Raw genomic sequence first — 25889 nt, forward strand, 5'->3', positions numbered from 1 at the left:
AGTATAGTAGGGCGTGAGAGGGGCGGATTGGTTTATTTGTGGCTCTTCTCTTTGAAATGCCTGATTTTCACAGGTTTAGTTGTTGATATTTTAAACTACAATATTCCAACAAGATACTTATTGTTTGTTTCTTAATAAAGTTTTCTGTGGGGGAATTTCCTTTTTATTTGCTCTAATTTTGCCATTAATTTCACTTTGTGATATCAACTTCTCATGGCAGGGCAATGTAAAAACGAGGATCTAATCAGTTTTAACCATATTGAGTATCATCTGAAACACTGTAGTCATCTACAGAACTAAATGAGATTTAAAAACTGCTTTTTCAGGTGATTAGAAACTGAAGCTAAGATTCCAGCGGTACAAAATAAAAGTGCGTATTTATGATTCTTGTTCTGAGAAGGTAGCGTTTTCACAAGCATTCAGTGCTGGGTTAACTCTGCTCCCATTGAAGTCAACAGTCAAACTCCTATGGAGTCCAGTAGGAGCAAAGTTAGGCTGATGCTGAGCAATTCTGGGATTCCCACCCTGAATGTATGAGTTACGATAGATCAGTGTTCCTGGGTCTGTGCTCCCCAGTGTCTGTCTAGGAGAAATTTACACAGATACACACCAGCATTGGGCAGCTTTCCCCTCTGTTAGAGAGAGAAAGTAAGTCCATTGCCTCTGACCATTAGCTCCTTGTCCTGCCCATAGATAGAACTCACACCCCTGCTGCTCCTACTCTGTGGCGAATGTGCATAATGATGTATTATAACTCGTACATTACTGAAACAAACATTGCAGGTACACAGGTTTATTTTCTCTAAAGGTGCTAATCTCCATTCTTAGAAACTACAAAACTCCAAGGCTAAATTCTCTAAATATTCTGTTTGCACTGGACATGCTGCAGCCTAGGGCTACAGGAACTGATCAGGACTTTTCCTACAATTGTTCCTCCTTGTACCGTGGATTTCTGTGGCTCTGGGCAGGGGAACTGTGGGCAGGGACATTGTCTCTCCTGTGATCTCAGGGCTCCCTTTGCTAGAGCCCAGGCAATGAGGAGGAGGAAGACACCTGATTCAAATACAGAGGGGATAAGAACAAAACCTGGGGGATGGCAGCAGAGGAGATAGACAGGGACAAGGAGCCTGGGTGTGGAGGGGTGGAGACCAGTACTGGTTGGGCATGGATGTTGGGGGATTTGCAGTCAGTAGGGGTGTGGGTACAGATGGAATGAGGAGCTGGGGTGAGGGTTGATTTAAAATGGGTGTTTTGGGTTTTTTAATTGATATTTTTTATTTAAATCAGATGGCTTTGATTTAAATTAAGTACTGGTTTATTTTTAAAAATAAACGTATTTAAAATTAAATTTGAATTTGACAATCTAGGTTAAGGCCTAAATTTATAATCTATTAAAATCATTTTCAATTAAATACAAAAAATAATATTTGGCAGCACTTATTTGCTGCTAAGATTTAAAGAAAGTCAAGCCACAAAACTGATAAAGTCACTAGCTACTGCTCCAGGCACTTAGCCACTCTACATGTGCAAAGAGAATAGTTTCTTCATTTCAGTTTATTTAGCTAGTTCAGTTCAATGATTAGTTCATTCAAAGTTAAGAAACTAATTGGGAGCAAAAAAAGCAGGAATGCTCATTTTCCTCTTTCCATCTATGCAGTGGGACAAGACGACGACGACAACAACAATCTATGAGTAAAAACTAGGTGTGAGAGGCTGAGATCGACTAGTCTTAAAATCTCAAAGGATATAAACGCCAGAAATAATCAGTTCAATTCACTAATCAGTAGGGCTGTCAAACGATTAAAAAAGTTAATTGCAATTAATTGCATGATTAATTGCACTGTTAAACAATAATAGAATACCATTTATTTAAATATTTTTGGGTGTTTCCTACATTTTCAAATATATTGATTTCAATTACAACACAGAATACAAAGTGTACAGTGCTCACTTTATATTTATTTTTGATTACAAATATTTGCGCTATAAAAACCAAAATAAACAGTGTTTTTCAAGTCACCTAATATAAGTACTGTAGTGCAATCTCTTTATCATGAAAGTTGAACTTACAAACATAGAATTATGTACAAAAGAAACCTGCATTCAAAAATAGAACCATGCCAATCAGTCCTACTTCTTGTTCAGCCAATTGCTCAGACAAACAAGTTTGTTGACATTTGCAGGACATAATGCTGCCCTCTTCTTGTTTACAATGTCACCTGAAAGTAAGAACAGGCATTTGCATGACACTATTGTAGCCGGCATCACAAGATATTTACATGCCATATGTGCTAAAGATTCATATGTCCCTTCATGATACATCCACCATTCTAGAGGACATGCGTCCATGCTGATGGCGGGTTCCGCTCAATAACAATCCAAAGCAGTGCGGGCCGACGCATGTTCATTTTCATCATCTGAGTAGGATGCCACCAGCAGAAGGTTGATTTTCTTTTTTTGGTTCAGGTTCTGTAGTTTTTGCATCGGAGTGTTGCTCTTTGAAGACTTCTGAAAGCATGCTCCACACCTCATCCGTCTCAGATTTTGGAAGGCACTTCAGATTCTTAAATCTTGGGTTGAGTGCTGTAGCTACCTTTAGAAATTTCACATTGGTATCTTCTTTGCATTTTGTCAAATTCGCAGTGAAAGTGTTCTTAACGAACAATGTGTGCTGGATCATCATCCGAGACTGCTATAACATGAAATATATGGCAGAATGTGGGTAAAACAGAGCAGGAGGCATACTTCCCCAAGGAGTTCAGTCACAAATTTAATTAATGCATTCTTTTTTTAACGAGCATCATCAGCATGTCCTCTGGAACGATGGCCAAAGCATGAAGGGGCATATGAATCTTTAGCACCTCTGGCACATAAATATCTTGCAACGCCAGCTACAACAGTGCCATGCGAACGCCTGTTCTCACTTTCAGGTGACGTTGTAATTAAGAAGTGGGCAGCATTATCTCCTGTAAATGTAAACAAACTTGTTTCTCTTAGCAATTGTCTGAACAAGAAGTAGGACGGAGTGGACTTGTATGATCTAAAGTTTTACATTGTTTTGTTTTTGAGTGCAGTTATGTAACAAAAAAACCTACATTTGTAAGTTGCACTTTCATGATAAAGAGATTGCACTCCAGTACTTGTATGTGGTGAACTGAAAAATTCTTTCTTTTGGTTTTTACAGTGCAAATATTTGTAATAAAAATAATATAAAGTGAGCACTGTACACTTTGTATTCTGTGTTGTAATTGAAATGGATATATTTGAAAATGTAGAAAAACATCCAAAAATATTTAATACATTTCAATTGGTATTCTATTGTTTAACAGTGTGATTAATCGCGATTAATTGTTTTAAGCATGATTAATTTTTGAGTTAATCGCATGGGTTAACTGCAATTAATCAGTTTGTTTTAAATGCACAGCATATTTTGATAAACTTTTTTCTTATGTTTCCAGTTCATTTAAGGTAGTTTTATTCTTTTTTAAATGCTTGTTTGTGTATTTAATTGAATTTTGAATTTCCATCCAAACAGATCTTGACAGAAATGGTATAAAAAATTAATCATCTAGTAAATAAGAAATGCATCATCTGCCATTTTCTAAAATAAAAAAAATGTAAAAATGAAGAATCTGAATAAATGTAAGTTGAGCTATCTAATTGCTTAAATTAATGTGTCTAACTGTAGTTAGATATACTTTATCCTTTTGCTTAGCAAAAAGAAGCACCACATTGTATAATTATGTAATCATTGCAAATAAACGTTTTAATGGTTACCAATAAGAATCAACATTTCTGTAGGAAAATAACTAAAAAGTGCAAATGTAAAACACTATTAACATGGATTAATTAAACTAAGGTTTCCTGTGTGCTGATTTAAATCATCATTAAAACAGGTGATTTAAACCACTTAGATTTAAATCAATCCACCCTGGATAGGGTGGGGAGTGGAGAACCAGAACTGGCTGGGCCAGGTAGATTTGGGACAAGAAACCAGGGGCAGTGAGGGAGGAGATTTAGCACTGGGTTGAGTTGCCCAGGATGGAGACTGGGACTGGGATGAGGAACCTAAGGAGTGGAGACTGGCTCGGTGAAGAGCTGGGGGTGTGGTGGGAAGGAAGACTAGGATGAGGGGATGGGGAAGACAGGGCTGGCATGGCGGGGAGGCTGGAGGGGATGTGAGAGAAGAGGTCAGGCTTGGGGAAATGAGGCAATAAGGTCTGTGACCACGAGAGAACATTCCCCTCTAGAACTGGAATAGAACCCAGGATTCCTGAGTCTCAACATTCCTCTGCTATCAGCAAATAGCTGTGAAGTCCAATGGCAAAGTATATGTCTCATCCTCCTCTAGTGCTGTTCCACCTAGAGAATGTCAGCCTTCCACTGATAGCAGTCACTCCGCTAAGGCAAGTGGCAGAGGTCTGCGTGATGGATCTGTGCACAGGCAGCCTTAATTCTGGCATTTCCTAACTTTTGCGTGCTTGACGTTGCACTCTTAATCATGTTCTTCTAACGTATTTGTGTGTGTCTGAAAGAAAGTAAATATTGGCCAGAGGCTGAAACAAAAAACAAACAAACAAACAAAAAAAGTCCAAGTGAATATTTCTGATTACAAAGAGATGAGCAAATACTACTGTTTCTAGAGGAAAGCAGTATCAAAATGACTCAAGCAAAACCGAGTAATTAAAGCGATGTCTTACAAGCCAGGAGGTCCCTAGGGGAATCATGCAGTCTCTTTTCAGAACACATGTTGAGGATCTCAGAGGGTGAACCAAGATTCAGCATTCTTATCGGTCAAAGTCACAGTGGAAAGGTTGACTTTAGCCAGGTGTTCTTTGGAAAATACCAAGTGGTGAGATAAGTAGGAACGTGTCATGTTGAACAATCAGGAGTCTGTCAGTGGGCAAAGAGCATATAGACATGATCCTCCGGAGCTAGGAGCTTTTGTAATTCCACACTGTGGTCAGGCTGTTCTGGGGAGGGGGAACGGCCTGTTGTATGAAAGAGGTCTTGATAGTTATTTAATGTGTACTGAAGGATGCGGAGCATAACTTCACAAAACCTTAATGGCATATTTAAATAGCAACATATCTGTATGTTGTAACACAACCACAGGTAAGATAATATGCCCTACCAACATTTCACCATCAACAGGGATATTTAAATTCTAATAAAGGAAGAAACCAATTAGTTAAAGAGATCATGTAATAAATTATTATATAAAAAAGAGAGAGAGAGCGTGTGTGTGTGTGTGTGTGTGTGTGTGTGTGTGTATATAAAACCAGAAAGAGTGACAAAGTCCTCTCTCCAATACAGTACTGAGAATCTCAGTGTGGTAAAACTACAACCATTTAGTAGTTCTAAGCAGTTGCTTGTTCGCTGCTCTGTAACAAGCTCTGTATTGTCTCTGTGTGGTGAGGATCTATGGAACGAAACCAGGAAGGCTCCGTGCAATTTGTGCTCAGACAGATGGTCTCCCAAGGCTGTTGGTCACTGGCAGAACTGGCTAAACCTCTGGGGCCCTCCTGCACCTGCTGCTGAAGGGTGTGCAGCTAGCAGCTGTTCCTTTTTAACTGTCACCTTGAACTTCTGACCTGTTTTCTGGGTAGTCCTCCAAATCCTCCCTTGCTGACTGCACACACTTGTCCATGATATGTCCTGCCTCCAGAAGGGATAGGGGACTCTGATCTGGAAACTGATGATGATCGGTTGAAACTACTCTACCTGGAATGACTTTCTTGAGCATTCATCATTCATTCCCCTGCAGTTCAGATTATATCACAATCTCAATCGACATCCCTTCTCTTCTCAGGAGTCAGACTTGAGCCCTTAGATAGAAACACAGTGAAGGTGGCCTGCGCTTGATGAGAGCCTCCTACCAAATGGGAACGGTATCAGCTTGGTTAATTATTAGTGTTCTTTACATAGCCCCATTGCTGTGCATGGCAATTTACAAAAAGAAAAATAAAGAACAAGCGAAGCATCGGCCCTGAAGACCTGGCAATCTAAAATCACAGCCAGCTGCAGTACAGTTAACAGAGAAAGGGCCGGATTGTGTCTACAGTTTCACTCCACTGACTTATTGCTTCTCATATCTCAGGGGAGAATTTGTCCAAAGAGTGTTGTGTAGACATGATCATTTGTTGTTCACGGAACAGGTGGCTTTTCAGAAGCAATGCGAAGGAAGTGGATTGAGGTGGGACTGTACTAGTCAGGAGACTGATCTGAACATAAAGTGCGGCTTGAAAGAAGGGGCAGGAAGCAAGAAGTGGGAGAAAAAGGTTGTAGGAGAGAAGCTTGGCTGGAGAGCAGGAGGAAATGAGGAGAGAATAAGATCATACTGTCATTTATGTACAGTACTTAGCACAATGGAGCCCTAACCCTTGATTGGGGCCTCTAGGGCTACTGTAGTACAGATAATACATTATCATAGAATCACAGAATATCAGGGTTGGAAGGGAACTCAGGAGGTCATCTAGTCCAAGCCCCTGCTCAAAGCAGGACCAATCCCCAACTAACTCGTCCCAGCCAGGGCTTTGTCAAGCCTGACCTTAAAAACTTCTAAGGAAGGAGATTCCACCACCTCCCTAGGTAACGCATTCCAGTGTTTCACCACCCTCCTAGTGAAAAAGTTTTTCCTAATATCCAACCTAAACCTCCCCCACTGCAACTTGAGACCATTACTCCTCGTTCTGTCATCTGCTACCACTGAGAACAGTCTAGTTCCATCCTCTTTGGAACCCCCTTTCAGGTAGTTGAAAGCAGCTATCAAATCCCCCCTCATTCTTCTCTTCTGCAGACTAAACAATCCCAGTTCCCTCAGCCTGTCCTCATAAGTCATGTGTTCCAGTCCCCTAATCATTTTTGTTGCCCTCCACTGGATGTTTTCCAATTTTTCCCCCTCCTTCTTGTAGTGTGGGGCCCAAAACTGGACACAGTACTCCAGATGAGGCCTCACCAATGTCAAATAGAGGGGAATGATCACGTCCCTCGATCTGCTGGCAATGCCCCTACTTATACATCCCAAAATGCCATCGGCCTTCTTAGCAACAAGGGCACACTGTTGACTCATATCCAGCTTCTTGTCCACTGTAACCCCTATGTCCTTTTCTGCAGAACTGCTGCCAAGCCATTTGGTCCCTAGTCTGTAGCGGTGCATGGGACTCTTCCATCCTAAGTGCAGGACTCTGCACTTGTCCTTGTTGAACCTCATCAGGTTTCTTTTGGCCCAATCCTCTAATTTGTCTAGGTCCCTCTGTATCCTATCCCTACCCTCCAGCATATCTACCACTCCTCCCAGTTTAGTGTCATCTGCAAACTTGCTGAGGGTGCAATCCACACTATCGTCCAGATCGTTAATGAAGATATTGAACAAAACCAGTCCCAGGACCAACGCTTGGGGCACTCCACTTGATACCGGCTGCCAACTAGACATGGAGCCTTTGATCGCTACCCGTTGAGCCTGACAATCTAGCCAGCTTTCTATCCACCTTATCGTCCATTCATCCAGCCCATACTTCTTTAACTTACTGGCAAGAATACTGTGGGAGACTGTGTCAAAAGCTTTGCTAAAGTCAAGGAACAACATGTCCACTGCTTTCCCCTCATCCACAGAGCCAGTTATCTCGTCATAGAAGGCAATTACATTAGTCAGGCACGACTTGCCCTTGGTGAATCCATGCTGACTGTTCCTGATCACTTTCCTCTCCTCTAAGTGCTTCAGAATTGATTCCTTAAAGACCTGCTCCATGATTTTTCCAGGGACTGAAGTGAGGCTGACTGGCCTGTAGTTCCCAGGATCCTCCTTCTTCCCTTTTTTAAAGATGGGCACTACATTTGCCTTTTCCCAGTTGTCCGGGACCTCCCCCAATCACTATGAGTTTTCAAAGATAATGGCCAATGGCTCTGCAATCACATCCGCCAACTCCTTTAGCACTCTCGGATGCAGTGCATCCGGCCCCATGGACTTGTGCTCGTCCAGCTTTTCTAAATCGTCCCGAACCACTTCTTTCTTCACAGAGGGCTGGTCTCCTCCTCCCCATGCTATGCTGCCCAGTGCAGCAGTCTGGGAGCTGACCTTGTTCATGAAGACAGAGGCAAAAAAAGCATTGAGTACATTAGCTTTTTCCACATCCTCTGTCACCAGGTTGCCTCCCTCATTCAGTAAGGGGCCCACACTTTCCTTGACTTTCTTCTTGTTGCTAACATACCTGAAGAAACTCTTCTTGTTACTCTTAACATCTCTTGCTAGCTGCAACTCCAGGTGTGATTTGGCCTTCCTGATTTCAGTCCTGCATGCCCGAGCAATATTTTTATACTCTTCCCTGGTCATTTGTCCAATCTTCCACTTCTTGTAAGCTTCTTTTTTGTGTTTAAGATCAGCAAGGATTTCACTGTTAAGCCAACCTGGTCACCTGCCATATTTACTATTCTTTCTACAAAGGTAGAAGGATAGGTAAGGATAATGATCTTACATTACAGATGTAGCATCTATCAGCTAGAAGGAACGCATACATAATCTGAGATCCTTCTAGCTGAGAGATGCTAACTAAATCCACTAACAGTTCCCACCCGGTTTGTCCCAGTGTAACTTCAGGAGATCTCAGAACAGTCTTTGCGCTGCCCTGCAGTTTTAGAATGCTCTGGCTACAGATTTCCGTGTGAGTTTGTTTGAGTGCTTTGTTGGGTGGGTTTATCTTGCAGTACTATGGCCTGAGGTATAGGGGCAGTATGCAGCAGATATGGGCATCCCACTCGTTCGCTGAAGATGAGATTGCACTTGGTGGAAAGGGTGGTGTAGAGCCATATTGTCTGGAGCTCCCCAGTGAATGGAGGAATAAGTAGACTTCTAAAGTCCTTTAAAGAGTGCATCATGGTCCTATGTGTAGGGGGTAGAGCAATGGTCCTGCCCCCAGTCCATCTTCCCTGTAATACATACTGTACCGTGGAGGAATAATTAGGGAGTAGTAGATGCAGTCCAGTTCTGCCTAGCCTTTAGGTGAGCTGTGCAAGCAGAGGAAGATCCTAACTCACTCCCCTCCCACTGTGCATCTCTGTGAGGGCTAGTCAGAGTCTAAACCTTAGGATCAGCTCTAAGCCAACATCATGCACTGCCTGGGGTTAGTGAGAAACTCCCGCTATTTGCAGGTTATTCCAACCCTTCCATTAGGGGGTTTCTTGCACCTTCCTCTGAAGCATCTGGTGCTGGCCACCGTCTGATCTAGTATGGCACTTCCTGGATTACTAGCAATGTGTCTCAGGTTGATGTGGAAGAAGGAGGGGAATAAATATAGACCTTTCTAAGAGTAGCCCTTTTACAGAGGCAAGTGTGGCCCATTGTATAGATCATTAGACTGGGACTTGGGAGACCTGAGTTCTATCTCCCACCCTATCGCTGACTTGTTCTGTGACCTAAGGCAAGTCACTTTAACCACCCTTAGCCTCAGTTTCCCAAATGGGGATAAGTTATACTTATCCTCCTTTGTAAAGCAGTTTGAGATCTGCAGATTAAAAGTGCCATGTAAGAGCTAAGTATTTTTTCTGAAGAGATGTGTCAAAACCTCTCTCTAGTGAGATGGCCTTGGCCCAGTATAACTTGAATGTCCTGCCTCATGAATGTCACCTACTCTTCTATGCCATTTCAGAGAAGTAAGGAGCACAGATCAGAGCCACAGACTTTGCACGAGCAAGAGATGAAAGCAAGTTTGTAGCGACAGTACTGAAGGTGCAGGTGGCACTGATCTCACATTTGCCAAGTTACATACCCTACATCAAAACCAGTGGGTCAGAGAATTTTTAAAGAAGTACCTGAGCAGCTTGCTGTGTTGATTGTTGGCCTCAAAACATTATTGCTAGGATTGAATGAACATAGGGACTCAGTTCTTCTCTTATCCCAGGAGCGGTGAGCCCTTCCTGAGGAGGGTTAGAGCTCATTAGAGCCATGCAAGGGAGCAACCCAGGAGTGAATGATCACAGAGATGGAATTCTGTTCTCAGAGCCAAATATAAAATTCCTGATGGTCCAGTACATGTGTTTATGCCAAAGGGGCTTATCCCCAATTAGTTAGTGCTGTGCTGATGGCATTCTTTGATGCCCTGCAGGGATCAGAGTGAGGTTTCTGGGATTGATTTGGCCAGGGGCCAAGTATTTACAGTAAGGCCCAATAAAATGCAATGTGTTTTTCTATGGTGTGTCTCATACACAATGATCCCAGGATGGTGATCATAATGGTGATTTAATTAATAAGCAAGGACAATGTGCTTGTCACTGTAGGTGGCACAAAATAAAAACAGTCTTTTCCTCTGCAGAGCTCAATTTAATAGCAGTATACCACATAGTTTTCTTGACTTGCACATACAAGTAGTTTGTGTGTACAATAGTGCAGTAAGTTGTATCCTAGGTGACTGGGATTTCCTTGAATTAAATCATTAAGAGTTGAGATTGGTGTATAGAACCATCAGATATATTGAATACCTCTGCACTTCATAGTTCTCTGCATAGTACTGACTAAATTCCTAGATCATGTCCCACTATGTATTGGGCTCAGTGTGAAACCATGTGTGGATTCCAACTTCTCTTTGATTGTTCCACAGCTTTGTTACAGGGGGGGATCCCCCTGGGACACCACAAATGCTTGCATAGCATGGAGTAGGCCATGGAGGATATTGGGGAACTAAAGCGAAATTTCAGGGTTGACGATTGAGGCTGGGAAAAGTGGGATGCTAAAGCAGTGGTGTTTAATTCTTTTATCGGCGAGAGGATGAGGAGACACGGGCCAGGGAGGAGAAATAGTTCCTGAGATGAGACTTGGGGAAAGCTGAGGAACCAGTTTGGCATAAAGAGACAAGGAAACTTTGCCACATCACGGTAAGGGCATCATGTGGGAAGGATCTAACAGCATAGAGAAGGGGTTGGTGAAGAGAAAGAGTGGAGCCCAAACTAAGAAGTAATGGCAATGGGAGGGGAGATAACGTGAGGGACCTTGGAGACTAGGAAGTAGATTTTGTGCTAGATGCTGAAATGAGCAGCAAAGACCTCTGAGGACAGGAGTGCTATGTTCCTGATTTTGGGCGGGGGAAGGAGCCAAAGAGGTGCATTTTGAACAGTCAAGTTTGCATGCAGGGCTGGGGGAAACCATGGAGGAAGGAACTACTCTAGCCAAGACAGTAGACTTAGGGATGAATAAGTGCTTTAGCAGAAGAGCTGCCACAGACACAATCTTGACAGAGACTGAAGTTGGAAGGGATGGGTAGATTTATGGAACTGGGGTGTGTAGAAAGCAAAGTGGCAATTTGGGGTTCGGTCAGAGTAATGAACCCTACTGTACAATGGCAGCTCTGAACAACTATAAAGCTGTCCCCCTCTTGTGGTTGGAAGAGAGACCACAGGGGTGTCTATGTATATGTAGGTTTCAGAGTAGCAGCCGTGTTAGTCTGTATTCGCAAAAAGAAAAGGAGTACTTGTGGCACCTTAGAGACTAACAAATTTATTTGAGCATAAGCTTTCGTGAGCTACAGCTCACTTCATCGGATGCATCGATGAAGTGAGCTGTAGCTCACGAAAGCTCATGCTCAAATAAATTGGTTAGTCTCTAAGGTGCCACAAGTACTCCTTTTCTTTTTATGTATATGTAGCCGAGTCATGTGGCGTCTGAGGGCCAAGACATGTACAGTAAAGGAAACACCAAGCTGTACTGAGGTGAGGACATACAGTAGCTATGTAATTAAGTTTCACCTCCTCCTAAGGGAGTGTCTGGCTGTGAATTTAGCACTGAAGGGAGGGACAATACAGATTTTTGTGAAGTCTGAAAGAAGCTGGATGTGTGTGAATTTTGACCTCATTAATTTAGTGTTTAGAGACTCAGACTCCGCTGGAGAAAAGCCAATTAGGAGACCTGAGGGTGTGACTACACTGCAATTAGACATCTGCGACTGGCCCATACCAACTGACTAGGGGCTTGTACAGCTCAGGCTAAGGGGCTGTTTAATTGCGATGTAAACATTGAGGTTCAGGCTGCAGCCCAAGCTCTGGGACCCTCCCACCACGCAGGGTGCTAGAGCCCAGGCTCCCGCTGGAGCCCAAACGTCTACACTGCAGTTAAACGGTCCAGTAGCTGGAGCCCTGCGCACCCGAGTCAGCTGGCATGGGCCAGCCTCGGGTGTCTAATTGCAGTGTAGACGTGCCCTGAGCGTGGGGGAATGTTAGAGCTGAATCAAGGCAGAGGTATCTGTAACAGGGTTTTGGTAGGAGTGGGACATGTCTGTGGTGGAATTTTCACTGAGGCTGAGGGTGCTCTTAGTGAGGACATCAGTGCTGTGCGTGTTGAGCTGATGGAAGTTCTGTAAAAAGTAGGAGCTAGTGGGGTGAAACAGGCAGAAAGGCTGACTCAGGGAAGGGGTTAGAGAACAATCTGTATAGGAAAGTGATACACAAGGTTAAATTCGGAAAGGGGGAAGGCAAGTGGGGAATAGCTAGAGGAGAAGAGAGATGCGGCCAAGGGCTAAAACTTTAGTGGAGAAGTTCCAGCCAGACAAAGGGGAGTTATGGGGTGAAAACAGAAGAGCAAGGATGCACTGGATCATGGTGGGTAATATCAAGCAGTCAGGAGGGCGGGAGCCAGGGCCAGAGGAGAGAGCAAGACCACTGACTATTCAGAAAGGGCAGTTTCAGTGGTCTGGAAAGAGAAGAAGCTGGACTGGAAGCAGTAAAGGAGACTGTGCTGGGAGATAAGAGGAGAGGAGGCTTTTCCCAGGACTTTGGTAGGAAATGGAAGGTGGGACAGTAGCCAATGAGCGGGAGAGAGTCTAACGATGATGGCAGTGAACTTAGTATCAGGGAAGATATCAGTGAGTGGTTAATTGTTGCAGTGATCTTGCTGGGGAAGAAGGACTATGTGGTAGATAGACAAGGTGAGTGGGTCTAGGATTGGCATATGAGGCACTGTTTTTAAAAAGATGATGTCCAAGAAGGCATCTACTATAACAGGAAGGAAAGAGGAAAGGAATGAGCAGGATGAAAAAAGAGGAAGGCAGGGAAGCAGACCTGAGGCAGTAGATTTGACAGTGATGATTTAGCTAGATTCTCTTCCCCATGTTAGAATTTTGTCTAGGTCATGGCCCGACAGAACCTGGGACTAACTCAATATTTAGTTTTGTTTCGTGCTTATAGCGCATTGAAAGGCGCAGGTGTTGTACTGCATGTCTGTAACTTCCTAGTGGCTTGATTTATTTGTGGCAGTCAGTTTCCAGTGTGTGCAGTTCTTGGAGGAGATGTTTTTGTGTTTTGTAATCAACAGTTAAGTAAATAAATATGAAGTCCAGAAAACTGTGACATCCCATTAGCCATTCATTAAAATTATACCACCAGATTGAAGAGATGGGGCAGATAATTTCCCTACGTCTGATTTACTTAACCCCTTTTGGGATACTGCTAGGTCATCACTGTCAGAGATCGCTTACCCATGCTGCTCATCAAAGTACGTCCCAACGCAAATATTCTTTTCTTGCCTTTGGAATGGACCAGATTGCACCAAGTAGCAGGTATTTTTACACCATTTTACAGTAGTGACTGTCTGCAGAGACCACTGTTCACTCCTACCCGGTACAGAATAGACTCTCTGGTCCCCCATTTTCTCCTTTCTGTGAGCATGTGCTCTCTGATACACAGGATTTATCCCAGGCTAGTGGGGAAAATTTCTATGAGAGTGCCTTGTACAAGCAATATTTTGTCACTGGAAGACAGCAAAGAATAGCTGAGAAATTGGATTGGGACATATTTCTCATGGCTTAGGGGCCTGCTTTGACTTCTTCTGCAATGATGACTTCTTCATCTGTGAAATGAGCACAGTTAGGAATGGGGAATTACAGATGCTTTGTGCTTCTCTTAGGAAAACCTTGGTGGAATTTACTGAATCCAAGTAGCTGCAATCTGGAGTGAGATGGGACGAGAGACAGATCTAATGCTGCTACAGGGATAGAGGTCTAATACAAAAGCAGAAGGCAAACCTGCTTCAGATGCACAGGGCTGTAAAGAGAACAACAAGCAGAGCAGGACCTGAGAGAGACTCTTTCTTGCACTTTGTTTTTTCATCCCATGCCTCCAAGGGGAAGGCTTCAGGGAGGATAAAGGGCTTTCTGGCGGTGGGCTGCAGTTGGTATGTTGGCTAGAGCTTCATGAAATCCAATGCGCAGTTCAGACAGAGGAGACACAACTGTTGGTAGGTTCCCGTGACTGTGGCAGGCCTCAACGGGAGTTATTCTAAGAACACAACATGCGATCGGATTACTGAGCTCTAAAAAATGAGCCATCTGACAGTGTGCGACAGCTCCCAGCCCATTCCAGCCAAGTGAAGACAGGGCATGAGGCTTTGAATATCCTGCAGCCAGGTTTGTGATGGAAACAAACCGCCCTCCCTAGACAGTGAACCCACAAACTTCTAGAAATCCCTCACATGCGCACCTCTGGCTTTTAACAGGGGAAACAACAGATCTTTAGAATTGGCTTCTCCTGGGGTTATGACCTTGTGTTCTTTTAATATGTTCCCGTTAGGGATGTTCTCAGGTTTAGCACCCTCCATAATTCTGTCTGTCCCTAGGTTGCTAATATCTTTGCATGGTCACCTGCATTTGTTACTGGAGCCTTTAGCAAGTAATGCACCCTGCTGCCTTTCTGTCTCCTGGCTTCAGGAAGAGGAAGGTGAAATGAGGTAATGAGAGATGAGAAATGGAAAGCAAAGCATGGAAGCTGGAAAAGAGGGTGACTGTGATTGGATACAAAAGAGCTAAATCCTGCACCAGCTTCTGCGACTTGACCGACTGTAATGGAATTGCATAGGGTCTACATCAGTGCAGAATTTGCCCTGGTTTGTCAGTGATGGTCTCGGTGATATCTGTGAAGGGATTGGGCTCACTTTGTGTAACCCACAGACTTGAATGGAGTCACACCATAGATACATTTGCCCCATAAAGTTTATTTTCGCTAGTTTGTGATTGTCTGAAATTCTACTTGTAAAATTCTCACTGGGTCAGTTCTCCCTTCCTCTCTCTTTCACACCCCATTCCTCCTTCTCTGCAGCCCAACCCCTCTGTAGGTATACACATTCCCTCACACTTCATTAGAGACAAACAGGTTCTGAGGAGCTCACTTTGTTTTGTCTAGCTTCCATTGTTCACCATTGTCAGATTGTCTTTCTCCAGCTCTGGGCCACGCCAGCATTCTGGAAGTAGCACCCCCTGCTCTGGCATTGCTTGGTAAATGCAAGTCTGCGAGGCTACTGGCCTGAGTCAGCCAGATGGAGGCTTTGAAAAGCCATAAATATTATTCTTGGCACTAGAGAAAGGTCGGTTATCAGGCTGATGTTGACATCTCACTAGCAATTGGTCTCAGCTTCGCAGAAATGGCTATGCTGGTTGAAAAACAGGCAGGTGGTAGGTAGTCTGACAGCATCTGCTCCCATCTAACTCTCTCCTGGGCCTGTCACTGCACTAGCTGGCACTGTGAGAATCGGAGAAGTCAGCAGCACTATACTGAGCATCAAATAATTCCATCTTTGTGCGTAGCAGAGCAGGGAAAACTGGAAAATCCATGTGGCTAAGGGCCTGCTCCTGCTCCCAGTGAGAACAAGGGGAGCCTCTCTAACGATATGAGCAGGGAACGGATTGAGACTTAAGTGGAGAGAGTGCTGGAGACAGCCATGTCTGTGCTTCGTTATGTTTCATGAACATAACGTAAACCATCCTGTGGCTGCAGCTCCCTCTGTCAACATCAACTAAAAGTGACATGGAAGAGACACCAGAAAAGGTGTTTGTGCCCTTTGTTATGGCTTTAGAATTTATAAAGTTTGGATTTTTTAATTTTATTATTAAAAAAAAATTCTTCATGTTTTTACTTTAGAAATGTCAAGATTAAGTGTGGTCCTCCCATGGTTCTGCTGGAGGTCTCCTTGAAGGACTCAGGGACCTAGAGTGAGAGCTTTCTCAACCCTTCATGGAAGGGCCCGGGTATTGAATTTTTGAGAGAGAGAGAGAGCTTTTCTCCGAATTGTTTATCCACGTGTTTGAGTTAAGCAGGTGTTTAAAAAACCCAAACCAAATAACCCCTCTTCCCAGAGAGCTTTAAACCACCCAAATAAAATATCTCTTCCCCTCTCAATGATCATTGTTTTGATATTTGTGATGTTCTAATCCCACTTTTCCAAGCATTCATGCAGCCTTCCATGGCAAACAAGGCAGACAGGACCTGAATTTTTAAGGTTCAATAAAAAAAAGAGCAAGAAGAAAACCCCTCAGAACTTTATTGGTCACAACCAGCCATTAAAAGGACACAAACCTGGAACTTTTAGAGATCATTGTAAATTGCACACAGGCAATATGGGGAATAGAATTTTCAGTCCAGACTTCTTCTCTTTAAACACTGGCCTCTGCAACATGAACTAAATGAGAACATTCCTGACCTAAGGGTTAGCATTAGGGCTTATCGCCTCCCTGCAGGCCGCTATAGATAGAAACGTCCAGGCTACATCTTCTTGCTGAGATCATGTCTCTCTAAACTTTGGTTTGAATTATTTCCTTGTTCCAGGCCGAAATGAGCTGATTGCCCGCTATATTAAACTGAGAACAGGGAAAACGCGCACAAGGAAACAGGTAGGTGTGAAGTTGACTGTGTTACACTGGCTGCTCTGTTTGTGTCCCGAGGGATGGAGAGGGCTTGTGTGAACTAATTGCCTCTCTGCTGGCTGCAATTAGTCTCTGCCTTTTGGAAAGAGATCATCACAGTCTGCTGGGTAATGAGAGCTGTGAGTTTAGTCAATCTGAGTGTCTTCAGATTGGACTGTAGCACTACCACACAGTGACACAGGAAACTTCCTGCAGTGACACGTTTAGAGAGATATTAATTGTTACATTTTTGGGTTAGTGAGAAAGGTGAGGCCGGGGTAGTCCGTAGGCGGACCCCAGGCCAAATCTGGACCACCAGAAGCTTTTTAACAGTCTGTGAAATCTTTTTATTTACTTATTATTATTGTAGTTATTTTTGTATTATTTTCTCTGGAGTTTGGACCTCCAAGAAATGCCTTGACCAAGACATTTGGACCTTGACAAAAAATAATTGATTACCCCTGGCCTTGGTGTATGGTGCCTTCTCCCCCTCCTTGTCAGTTATTGGAAGTTGTTACCATCTAATGGGTTACACCTATGAATGAGTTTGCAGTCTCAGTACCGTTCTCTGTAGACAAGAGTCCCATCACCGTAATTGGTCCTCTTTTTTGGGCCATCTCACTCGAAAGGCCAAAGAATGAGTAGCCCTAGGAACAGAACTCCTACAGATGGTCCTTCCAGGTCAGGGATTAAAACACAGGGGTTTGGGCTGTTTAGAATAATGTGCCATTGCTGGAGACACACACAGGACTTCAGGTCTCCAGACCTTTCGGTCGAGAACCTTTCAGGCACACACGAGTTCAGAGTTAGCATTAGCTTCTCTCTTAACCCCACTGCTTGATAAAGAAGCTGGGCAGAGTCTCAGCCCTCATTTCTCTCAGCTTTATGATGATGGCCGTGTGCCTGTTATCTGTATTTACTGATTTTTCCCAGAACCATTCCCGGGTTTTTGAAAAAGCCAGTTTTGTGGTTTTATTGACTTTTCACCCAAATTTTGGCTGTTTTGGGACCCAGGGATTTTTTTGCAGGGGAAGAAGACAAGGCCATGCTGAAGGGCTGGGGTCAGCAGAAGGCTCTCCCTGGCAGAGGAGATCAGTATTCACGGCTTGCAGTCTGCCAGTCCTCTCCTGATCCCAGCCTTTAGCGCAGCCCCAGTGCACAGAGCCCCATCAGCTGCCTCTGCTAGACAGAGCCCCCTGCTGATCCTGGCCCTTCAGTGCATTCCCGTCAGCTTCCTCTGCACAGTGGGGGAGCGAGACAGGCAGGGAGCCAGGTCCCAGCAGCGAGACTGCCCTACCACTGCTGGGAGTGGAAGGCTTCTGCAATTTCTACATGGTGCGTGTCCCTGCCCCCCATCCCCTCTGAGTACTGGGCACCCCTCCTGCCCTCCGCCTACTGCCCCTTGTTTATGGTTTTCACTGGTTTTTAAATAAAGCCCAATAATTTCCCAGGAAATAAAAATAAAAATGGCAAATGAAGGGCCTTCGGCATAGCCCAAGGTGGGAGGAGGGAAAGTCAGGTGAGTCAAAGGAATTTATAAAGGCTGGAGAAGAGGGATTTAGGTATGAACTCACTTTGGGAAGTGTCCCTTCTACCTGGACGAGGCCATAACGTGGTACCATAAAGAGAGAGGTCTGTGACATGTAAGCAGACTCCTTAAGCCCTGTAGGAGAAGGGCTGTGATTTCACATGGCCCTTTGGGTCAGTGGAGACCTCTAATTTGACACCTATTCTTAGCCCCTGCAGCCTGATCAGATTGGGCTTGTTTGCACTTGGAAGAAAGTCTTTCTTACTGCAACTTCTCTTTAAAAAAAATAAAAGAAAAGAAGAAACTAAAAGGATCACTAATTCCCCATCGCACAGACGTCATGGGCTTCTGTTCAGTACTGCTGGCAACTCCCAAGATGTCCCCTTGAATGAGGATGGCAATTGTTTTTTCAATGCAGGTGTCTAGTCACATCCAGGTGCTGGCGCGTCGGAAAGCCCGGGAGATCCAAGCCAAGCTAAAGGTATGCTGGGCATCCTTACCCATAACGCGCACACACCAGCCAATCCCTCCTAATAGCCTTGTTGGGGGGAGATCAGCAGCGAAACTGTTGTAAGCCAGGGAGGAAGAGGCACTTCCCAGGAAGTGCTGAGCTAACACTTGTATTGTTATGGCTCTGTGGTGCTGGAGGCGATTTCTATTTAAAGAATGAAGAAACAATGACTTTCATTTCTATGGGGCCGATTTACCTCTGGTGTATGCCGCCATAGTGCACATCACTGGGTTCACAGTGGCAGAACATATATGGGGGTGGGATAGAGGTTGTGGTGGTATAAAGTGGCCACAGCCTCCCTTCCTTGTGCTGCCAGGGTTTGTAGTAGGGTCAGGACAAACCAGGGGGAAGTGGTGACTCACCGCTTCTCCTGGTGGCAATCCCGTGGAGCTGCCTCGACAAACTAAAGCTACCCTCTGCTGGCATAACCGTGAGGGGACTATGGTGATGGCAACCAGTACCTCCTCAGGGGATGCGCTTCTGCTGGGGAGGGACGTCCCTTGCAAATTGTGACTCCCTGTACCAGCTGAGGTGACTCTGACCCTGTGTCTAACACAGGTCTGGGGTGAAGAGTGTAATTTAGGACAAAGCTGCTTAGAAGCTGTAGGTGACTTCTGGGCTGTATTAACAGAACTGTTGTATGTCAGACCCAGGAGGTACTTGTCCCACTGTACTCGGCACTGGTGAGGCCTCAGCTGAAGTGCTGTGCCCAGTTCTGGTGCCGCACTGTAGGAAAGATGTGGACAAACTAGAGAGAGTCCAGAGGAAAGCAATAAAAATTATCAAAGATTCAGAAAACGTGACCAGTGAGTAGGCTTGGAAGGATTAAATTTTTATCAGTAAATGGTGGTAAACATCAGTTTCACCGTATGCACGCAAATCGACAAAAACTATTTTGATCAGTAATAACTGAAAGGTACAGCTAGGCAAAGGAAGAGAAATGCTGCTTGAGAAGGTATCAGAGTTTGATTTAAGGATATTTACTTTGTATATTTTGACGTGATGTTGACAATTTGTGTTTTAATGGTTATAAAGCTTGAACTTTTTCATTCTGAATGTCTACTGTAATTAAATAATTATTGCCTCGCCCCACTACAGAATTTCCCACAACTTTGAAAATTTAACTAGATAAAAATAAAAAACTCTTAAAACCCCATAATTTTTGCAACTGAGAAAATTTAAATACGTAAAAGTAAAAAATGCTTAAAAATAAACATTAATATTATCTATCAAAATTATAAAAAAATCAAATTCTACCAAGCTTGCCTAAAAGGAAAGGTTAAAAAAACCTGGGTATGTTTAGTCTTGAGAGGAAGACTTGGCAGGGGGACCCAATAACACTTTTCAAATATGTTAAGGGCTGTTATAAAGAGGATGGTGATCAATTTTTCTCCATGTCCACTGAAGGTAGGGCAAGTAGTAATGGGCTTAATCTGCAGCAAGGGAGAGTTGGGTTAGATATTAGGAAAAGGCTTGTTACTGTAAGGATATTAAACATTGGGAGAGGTTACTAAGGGAGGTTGTGGAATCCCCGTCATAGGAGGTTTTTAATTATAGGTTAGACAAACACTTGTCAGGGATGGTCTAGCTATCCTTGGTCCTGCCTCAGTGGAGGAGCCTGGAGTCGATGACTTCTCGAGGTCCCTTTCAGCCTTCCATTTCTATGACTCCTCAGTGTTCATCGTCAGGAGCTGACTCTCTGTAAATGAACCAGCTGGACTCAGTCCTGATCAGTGCTGAACTGCATGTGTCTGCGTTTTGATCCCCAGCTACCACACTTTCCACCCCTCCCTCAGTTTCTTTGTACAACTCTGTGCTAGTTCCGTGATCAGCCAATCCTGTTTCCAGCTGCTTTGAGAAGGGAAAGAAGTTACAAATTACTGCTGCCCAATTCAAAGCAGCTAGGTATGGCTGTCTGGGCTGGAAGCCTGTGGTGCCAGTAAGTGATCTATTCAGGTGGAGACTGGCTTGAGAGAGGAAGTGCGAGTAGGAAACAACTGCCCACCATGTGAAAAGATTTACTGCTGCTTGTATCTGTAACCTTGATTCTGTTCCTGGCGTGTCACAGCCCTGGGATATGGCGTGATTGGAAATGAGCCAGCTGAGCCTGCTTCCACTTAATGCCTGGGGGCAAGGAGACTTCATTCTCAGGGAATGAAGGTGTCTTGGGGAGCTCCATTTCTAGCTTCCTTTTACATTGCTTTGGGCCATGCTGTGAGCTCTGCTCACATGCCTGCAGTGAACCATTTCCCAGCACCCGGCAGTTCCTTTTTGACCTGCAGAGGCAAGTCTGCCACGCTCTCGTTCAACTTACTTACTTACTTCACTTCCCCCACTCATCTTTGTAGAGCTAGGAGATGCAATCAGAGAGGTTACTGCCCTTCTCCCAAGTTCCTGTTGGCAGCTGTGTGCTCTCCTGCTGCTGGTTCCCCTTCCATATCGAATACACATTTCGTGTTTATACCCTGGAGAGCAGACCTGCCACGTTCTGATTTATTGGGCAATTAGTGTAGTGCTATTTCCACAGCACACACAAGAGTGTATTCTGCAGCTGTCCACTGTGCCCGTAACAGGCTTTTGCACCATGTTCAAGATGAATTTAACAAAAATGGGATAAAGCTTGTCTCCCCAGGAGACAGCAATTTTCTATGTCCTAATTGGCTAAAATATCTGTCACCTGCACTAAGGCCAGACTGAAAAATGATCTGCAACGAAAAAACTAACCTATTATTGTGTCCTTATTTCTTTCCTTACAAAGTATAAGAAGGGCTTGGGGGGCTGGGGGAGGGGAGTGGAGGACATTTTTGTTCTTGCTTTAGCGATATGAGGAATATCAAGTCTGCTCTTCCCTATTTTTGCTGGAAGTCTAGAGAAATTGATTCCGAGCTTTCTCGTCCCTTAGCTGAAGGGGAAGGGATCAGTGTTGATTCGTTAACAAAGACAAGTTTGCTCCCAACTCTTTATCAGGCATTTGAATTAACAAAATTCAAACAGGGGGGAAAAAAGGTTTTAAATTGAAACTCCCTTCTGCTCTCAGTTGCCCACATTTCACTTCTTAAATGATGGTGTGTTATTATTCCACAAGTTCGCTGTCTTTCCTTTATATCTTCCACATAAAGCGGAGTAGATTACAGTTGAATTTCAAATGTAAAAAGCAAACAGAAAAAAAAGCCTTAGCGGCAATTTGGAAAGTCTTTTTACATCATCAAGAAGCAAAAATGGACATAACCCTTTTCTTTAAAATTTAGCAGGTCATCTTTAAAATATTTTCCTAAAGCCTTATTTAAATAGGACTCTGCAGAAGCTTCCCCTGGCTTTTGAACATTTGTAGGCTTTCTCAGCAGTTAAAAATATTTCCCTTCCACATACTGAGTGATACCAACACAGAGAGACCAGCTGGTTCTGCTGAGGCTCCATGGAAAACACTACAGCTGGAGACCATTCCCTCTGTAGAGGCTCATTTATTTTCACTTTTTTTACTTCCTCTGATTTTTTTAATTATTAGCATTCAGGGAGTTTTGAGGGAAGAGGAGGTTGGGAAAAGGGATGGAGACCCTAGGGAGAGTATTTATTTTAGGTACTAAAGCCAGCTGCTCTGACTCTGAATACACACAAGGAGCAGAGCTGCTGAGGAAGGAGGTGCCACTTTTCTTCACTTGTAAGAGGTCGCCTATTCCAGTTGCTTATGAAAATCATCATCCCACTGATGATGTCACGATTATGATGTCACAGACAGAAGAGAGTCTGAAAGGTAGAGACTGGCTCTGGCTGTAGAAGCGAACGGGGGTGGGGGCGGGGATAGTGTCCCTGCCTGCTGCTGATGCTCCCTAGCTGGGAAGAGGACTGCTTTTAGGAGGAGCCCTGAGGTCCCTGCTCCACATATTAAACCTCCTAGTGACTTCATAGTGTCGTTACCCACAAGCATAAATGCCCAGCTAAGACCTTGTCTGCGCTTGTGGTGGCACGTAGGGAATGTGCAGTGTGACAGGGTCAGGCCAGATGGCTACAGGAGAGCAATAGAAGGCAGATATATTAGCCCCAGGTTAAGTAGGTCCCTTTTCCCTGGGTAAGGTAACAGGGAAGGTTCCAGAACAATCAGGAACTTTCTGGAAACAATTAAGGCAGACAGGCTGATTAGAACACCTGCAGCCAATCAAGAAGCTGCTAAAATCAATTAAGGCAGGCTAATCTGGGCACCTGGGTTTTAAAAAGGAGCTCACTTCAGTTTGTGGTGTGCGTGTGAGGAGCTGGGAGGAAGAGGTGCAAGAAGCTGAGAGTGAGAAGGCGTACTACTGGAAGACTGAGAAGTACAAGCATTATCAGACATCAGGAGGAAGGTCCTGTGGTGAGAATAAAGAAAGTGTTGGGAGGAGGCCATGGGGAAGTAGCCCAGGGAGTTGTAGCTGTCACGCAGCTGTTACAGGAGCTACTGTAGACAACTGCAATCCACAGGGCCCTGGGCTGGAACTGGGAGTAGAGGGCGGGCCCAGGTTCCCCCCATCCCTCCGCAACTCTCTACTTGATACCGGAGGAGTTGACCTGGACTGTGGGTTCCACCAGAGGGGAAGGTCTCTGGCCTGTTCCCCGATCCACTAGGTGGATCAGCAGAGACTGCGGGGATTGTTCTTCTTCCTTTTCCCCTTGCTGGCCAGTGATGAGGCTAGCTGAGTAAATGGCAGATTTGAGCCACGAAAGTGGCCAAACTGAGGGCTGCCATGGACCCCTGAGGCGAGCAAATCCGCCAATAAGCGCAGGACCCACCAAGGCAGAGGAGGAACTTTGTCACAGTAGCTACATGTCACAGTGAAAAGCTCTGGCAGGGGAGAGGCAGTGTAGACCAGGGAGGTGCTGTTTGGGTGTGCAGGGTATATACCCTAGGGTTCATCCATGTGGGGCGCTCTCCTCTGCTTGTCTAAACTGTGCCTCACCATCTATGCTGCTACTTATAGCCATGCTAGCTGGGCATACAGTGTCTGTACTCTACACACCACCACAAGTGTTGCCATCCCATAGAAGGAAGGCAGGGCTGTCCTGCTGAACATTCCTGAGGGTGATTTTCTGGTTGCTTACAAGTTATTCCCCCCCTGAAAAAATGGATTGTAACAAAGCGACTGATCCTCACTTAGACCAGCCCAAGTGCCGGGTTGGAGGGGATTGTTTTGTGGTGAGGAGCTGTTTTTGTATTACCCCTGAGTCAGAGTATAGATTTTTATTCATGGAAAAGTATCTGTCCCATTCCAGCTCCTTGCCAGTAATTCAGAAATGGCTGGCAGGATCTGACTCACACTTCTAGTAACAAAACCTCACAGCCGTAGAGCTGAGACTGAGTGTGAAAAGCTTCAGACCAAAGGGAGAAATGTTGGGAAAGTTCTGAGCAAGTGATCACTGGATTTTATAATGGAAGTTAAGTTGCAGTCTTAACTAGGGTGAGCTCTGTGCATTAGAAAGTCACTTGTGGTCCTGTTGAATGGCTTTACTGGCCTGATTTTTCAGAGGTGCTGAGCACCCATTTCCCTGATCGAAGTCCATGGGAGTTCTGGGTGCCCAGCACGACACCAGCACGACATATTGATTATTATAATCACCATGTCTTCTTTTCCCTTCCTCTCCCCCCTAGGATCAGGCAGCTAAAGATAAAGCCATGCAGAGTATGGCTACAATGTCATCTGCCCAGATCATCTCTGCAACCGCCTTCCACAGTAAAATGGTATTGCCTGGCCTCCCGCGACCAGCCTACCCTGCTGTGTCTGGGGTGAGTGAAGTGTCTCGATGGAAATGGAGCAGGAGAGTCAGCTAGAGATAAGAGTTAGGAACTGTGATAGACACACACCCCAGAAACAGACCACAGGGGACAAGTTCAAAGTGCACCTCATTAACATGAAGGGCAAAATTGCTATGTAACTGCAACATTTAGGGCCTGATTCACTTCTCAAGCTGGTGTAAATCAGGAGTAACTCCAGTGAAGTCAGTGGAGACACACTAAAACCGATGTAGACGAGAGGAGCATTTGTGATGTTAATCACCAGTGATTTTGTAGGATGTCTGTGCTGTCTTTTTTGGCACATGGTTCTTTTGTATTGAGCAAATCCGTTCTTGCCGTCCGTCCCCAGCCCCCTCGTGGGCACGTACAGTCACGAGTGCTTGTATACCATGGTGACAGGTGACCTCATATAGAAGCCTAAAGAGATGAGGCCTGATCCAAAGCCCACTGATGTCAATGGGGAAGACTTCCATTGACCACAGAGCCCTTTGAACCAAGCCATGGAACTTTAAGATTCTCTGTACCCTGCAGGGTGAATCCCACTGAGATCCCGAGGGGAGGGATGCTCCTTCTGTCCAGGGTTCTGGGACTGTATAGTTCAGGGACTGTTCTAAGAGGGTGATGGAGGGTCAGATACATAATGCAGCCAGCATTAGATCAGCCACCTGAATGCCACGGCTGCTGCTTGCAGTAATAGGAAATCCCTCCACGTTGAGAAGTTCAGATTGCTCTTTTTTCCTTTTTCTTTTTGTAATGCAGCCAAGTAAAGATCAGGAATTAACCTGATAAATAAAGAGGAGACATGATATCTGGACTCCGCACGCTGAACAAAATGCGAGGCCTACCTGTGTTCCTTCTTCACCCCTCCAGTTGCTGTCACCTCCCTGTCCTCACTTGGCCATTGTTACTGCACCACACGTCAGCACCCAGGCTGTCTCTTTGTCTCACTGTCTCTCCCTCCCCTCTTCTCCACCCTGTGACAGGTCAGGAGAGTCAGAGTTTGGGATGGGGTCAGTATCCCAGGTTTTGAAGTTCGACTGGTGGATGCTGATGGATCCAGGTTTTTTGAGCCATGGAGCAAGAAAACTTGTAACAGGCATGGTTTTGCAAGGCTTCCCCCAGCCTGCTTTCTAGATGCACATAACCAATGCAGAATGCCTTTGTGCAGCACAAAAGAAAGCTTTTCCTGCTCCATCTCTGAAGAAAGGTCTGTTTCCTGGTGCTAGCCTGCCCTACAGTGCCTCCCAGCTCATCTCAGTGTAACATGCTGAGTTAATCGCAGGCAGCCAAGTTTTCAAAAGTGGCTATGGACTTTGGGGTCCCTGAAGTTGGACACCCAAAAATGGAGCCACGCTTACCCAGTGTCTACCACTGGAAAAATTGTCCTTAATTACTCATCACATCTGGCTTAACCCTTCCAAGTCCCATCAGTGCCGC

The 25889-nt window shown here is 44.7% G+C and overlaps 1 protein-coding gene across 1 annotated transcript in view; it reads left to right on the forward strand.

The window, feature by feature from the left end:
• Positions 1-25889, forward strand: part of TEAD4 (TEA domain transcription factor 4) — a 59016-nt gene that overhangs the window by 9029 nt on the left and 24098 nt on the right. Inside the window, exons 2-4 of the mRNA XM_074935553.1 lie at positions 16576-16640; positions 18599-18661; positions 24309-24443. Of these exons, the coding sequence (XP_074791654.1) occupies positions 16576-16640; positions 18599-18661; positions 24309-24443 (263 nt within the window). The remainder of the gene's footprint in view (positions 1-16575; positions 16641-18598; positions 18662-24308; positions 24444-25889) is intronic.

Source organism: Natator depressus, chromosome 1, assembly GCF_965152275.1.
Source record: "Natator depressus isolate rNatDep1 chromosome 1, rNatDep2.hap1, whole genome shotgun sequence".
Classification (NCBI taxonomy): domain Eukaryota; kingdom Metazoa; phylum Chordata; order Testudines; family Cheloniidae; genus Natator; species Natator depressus.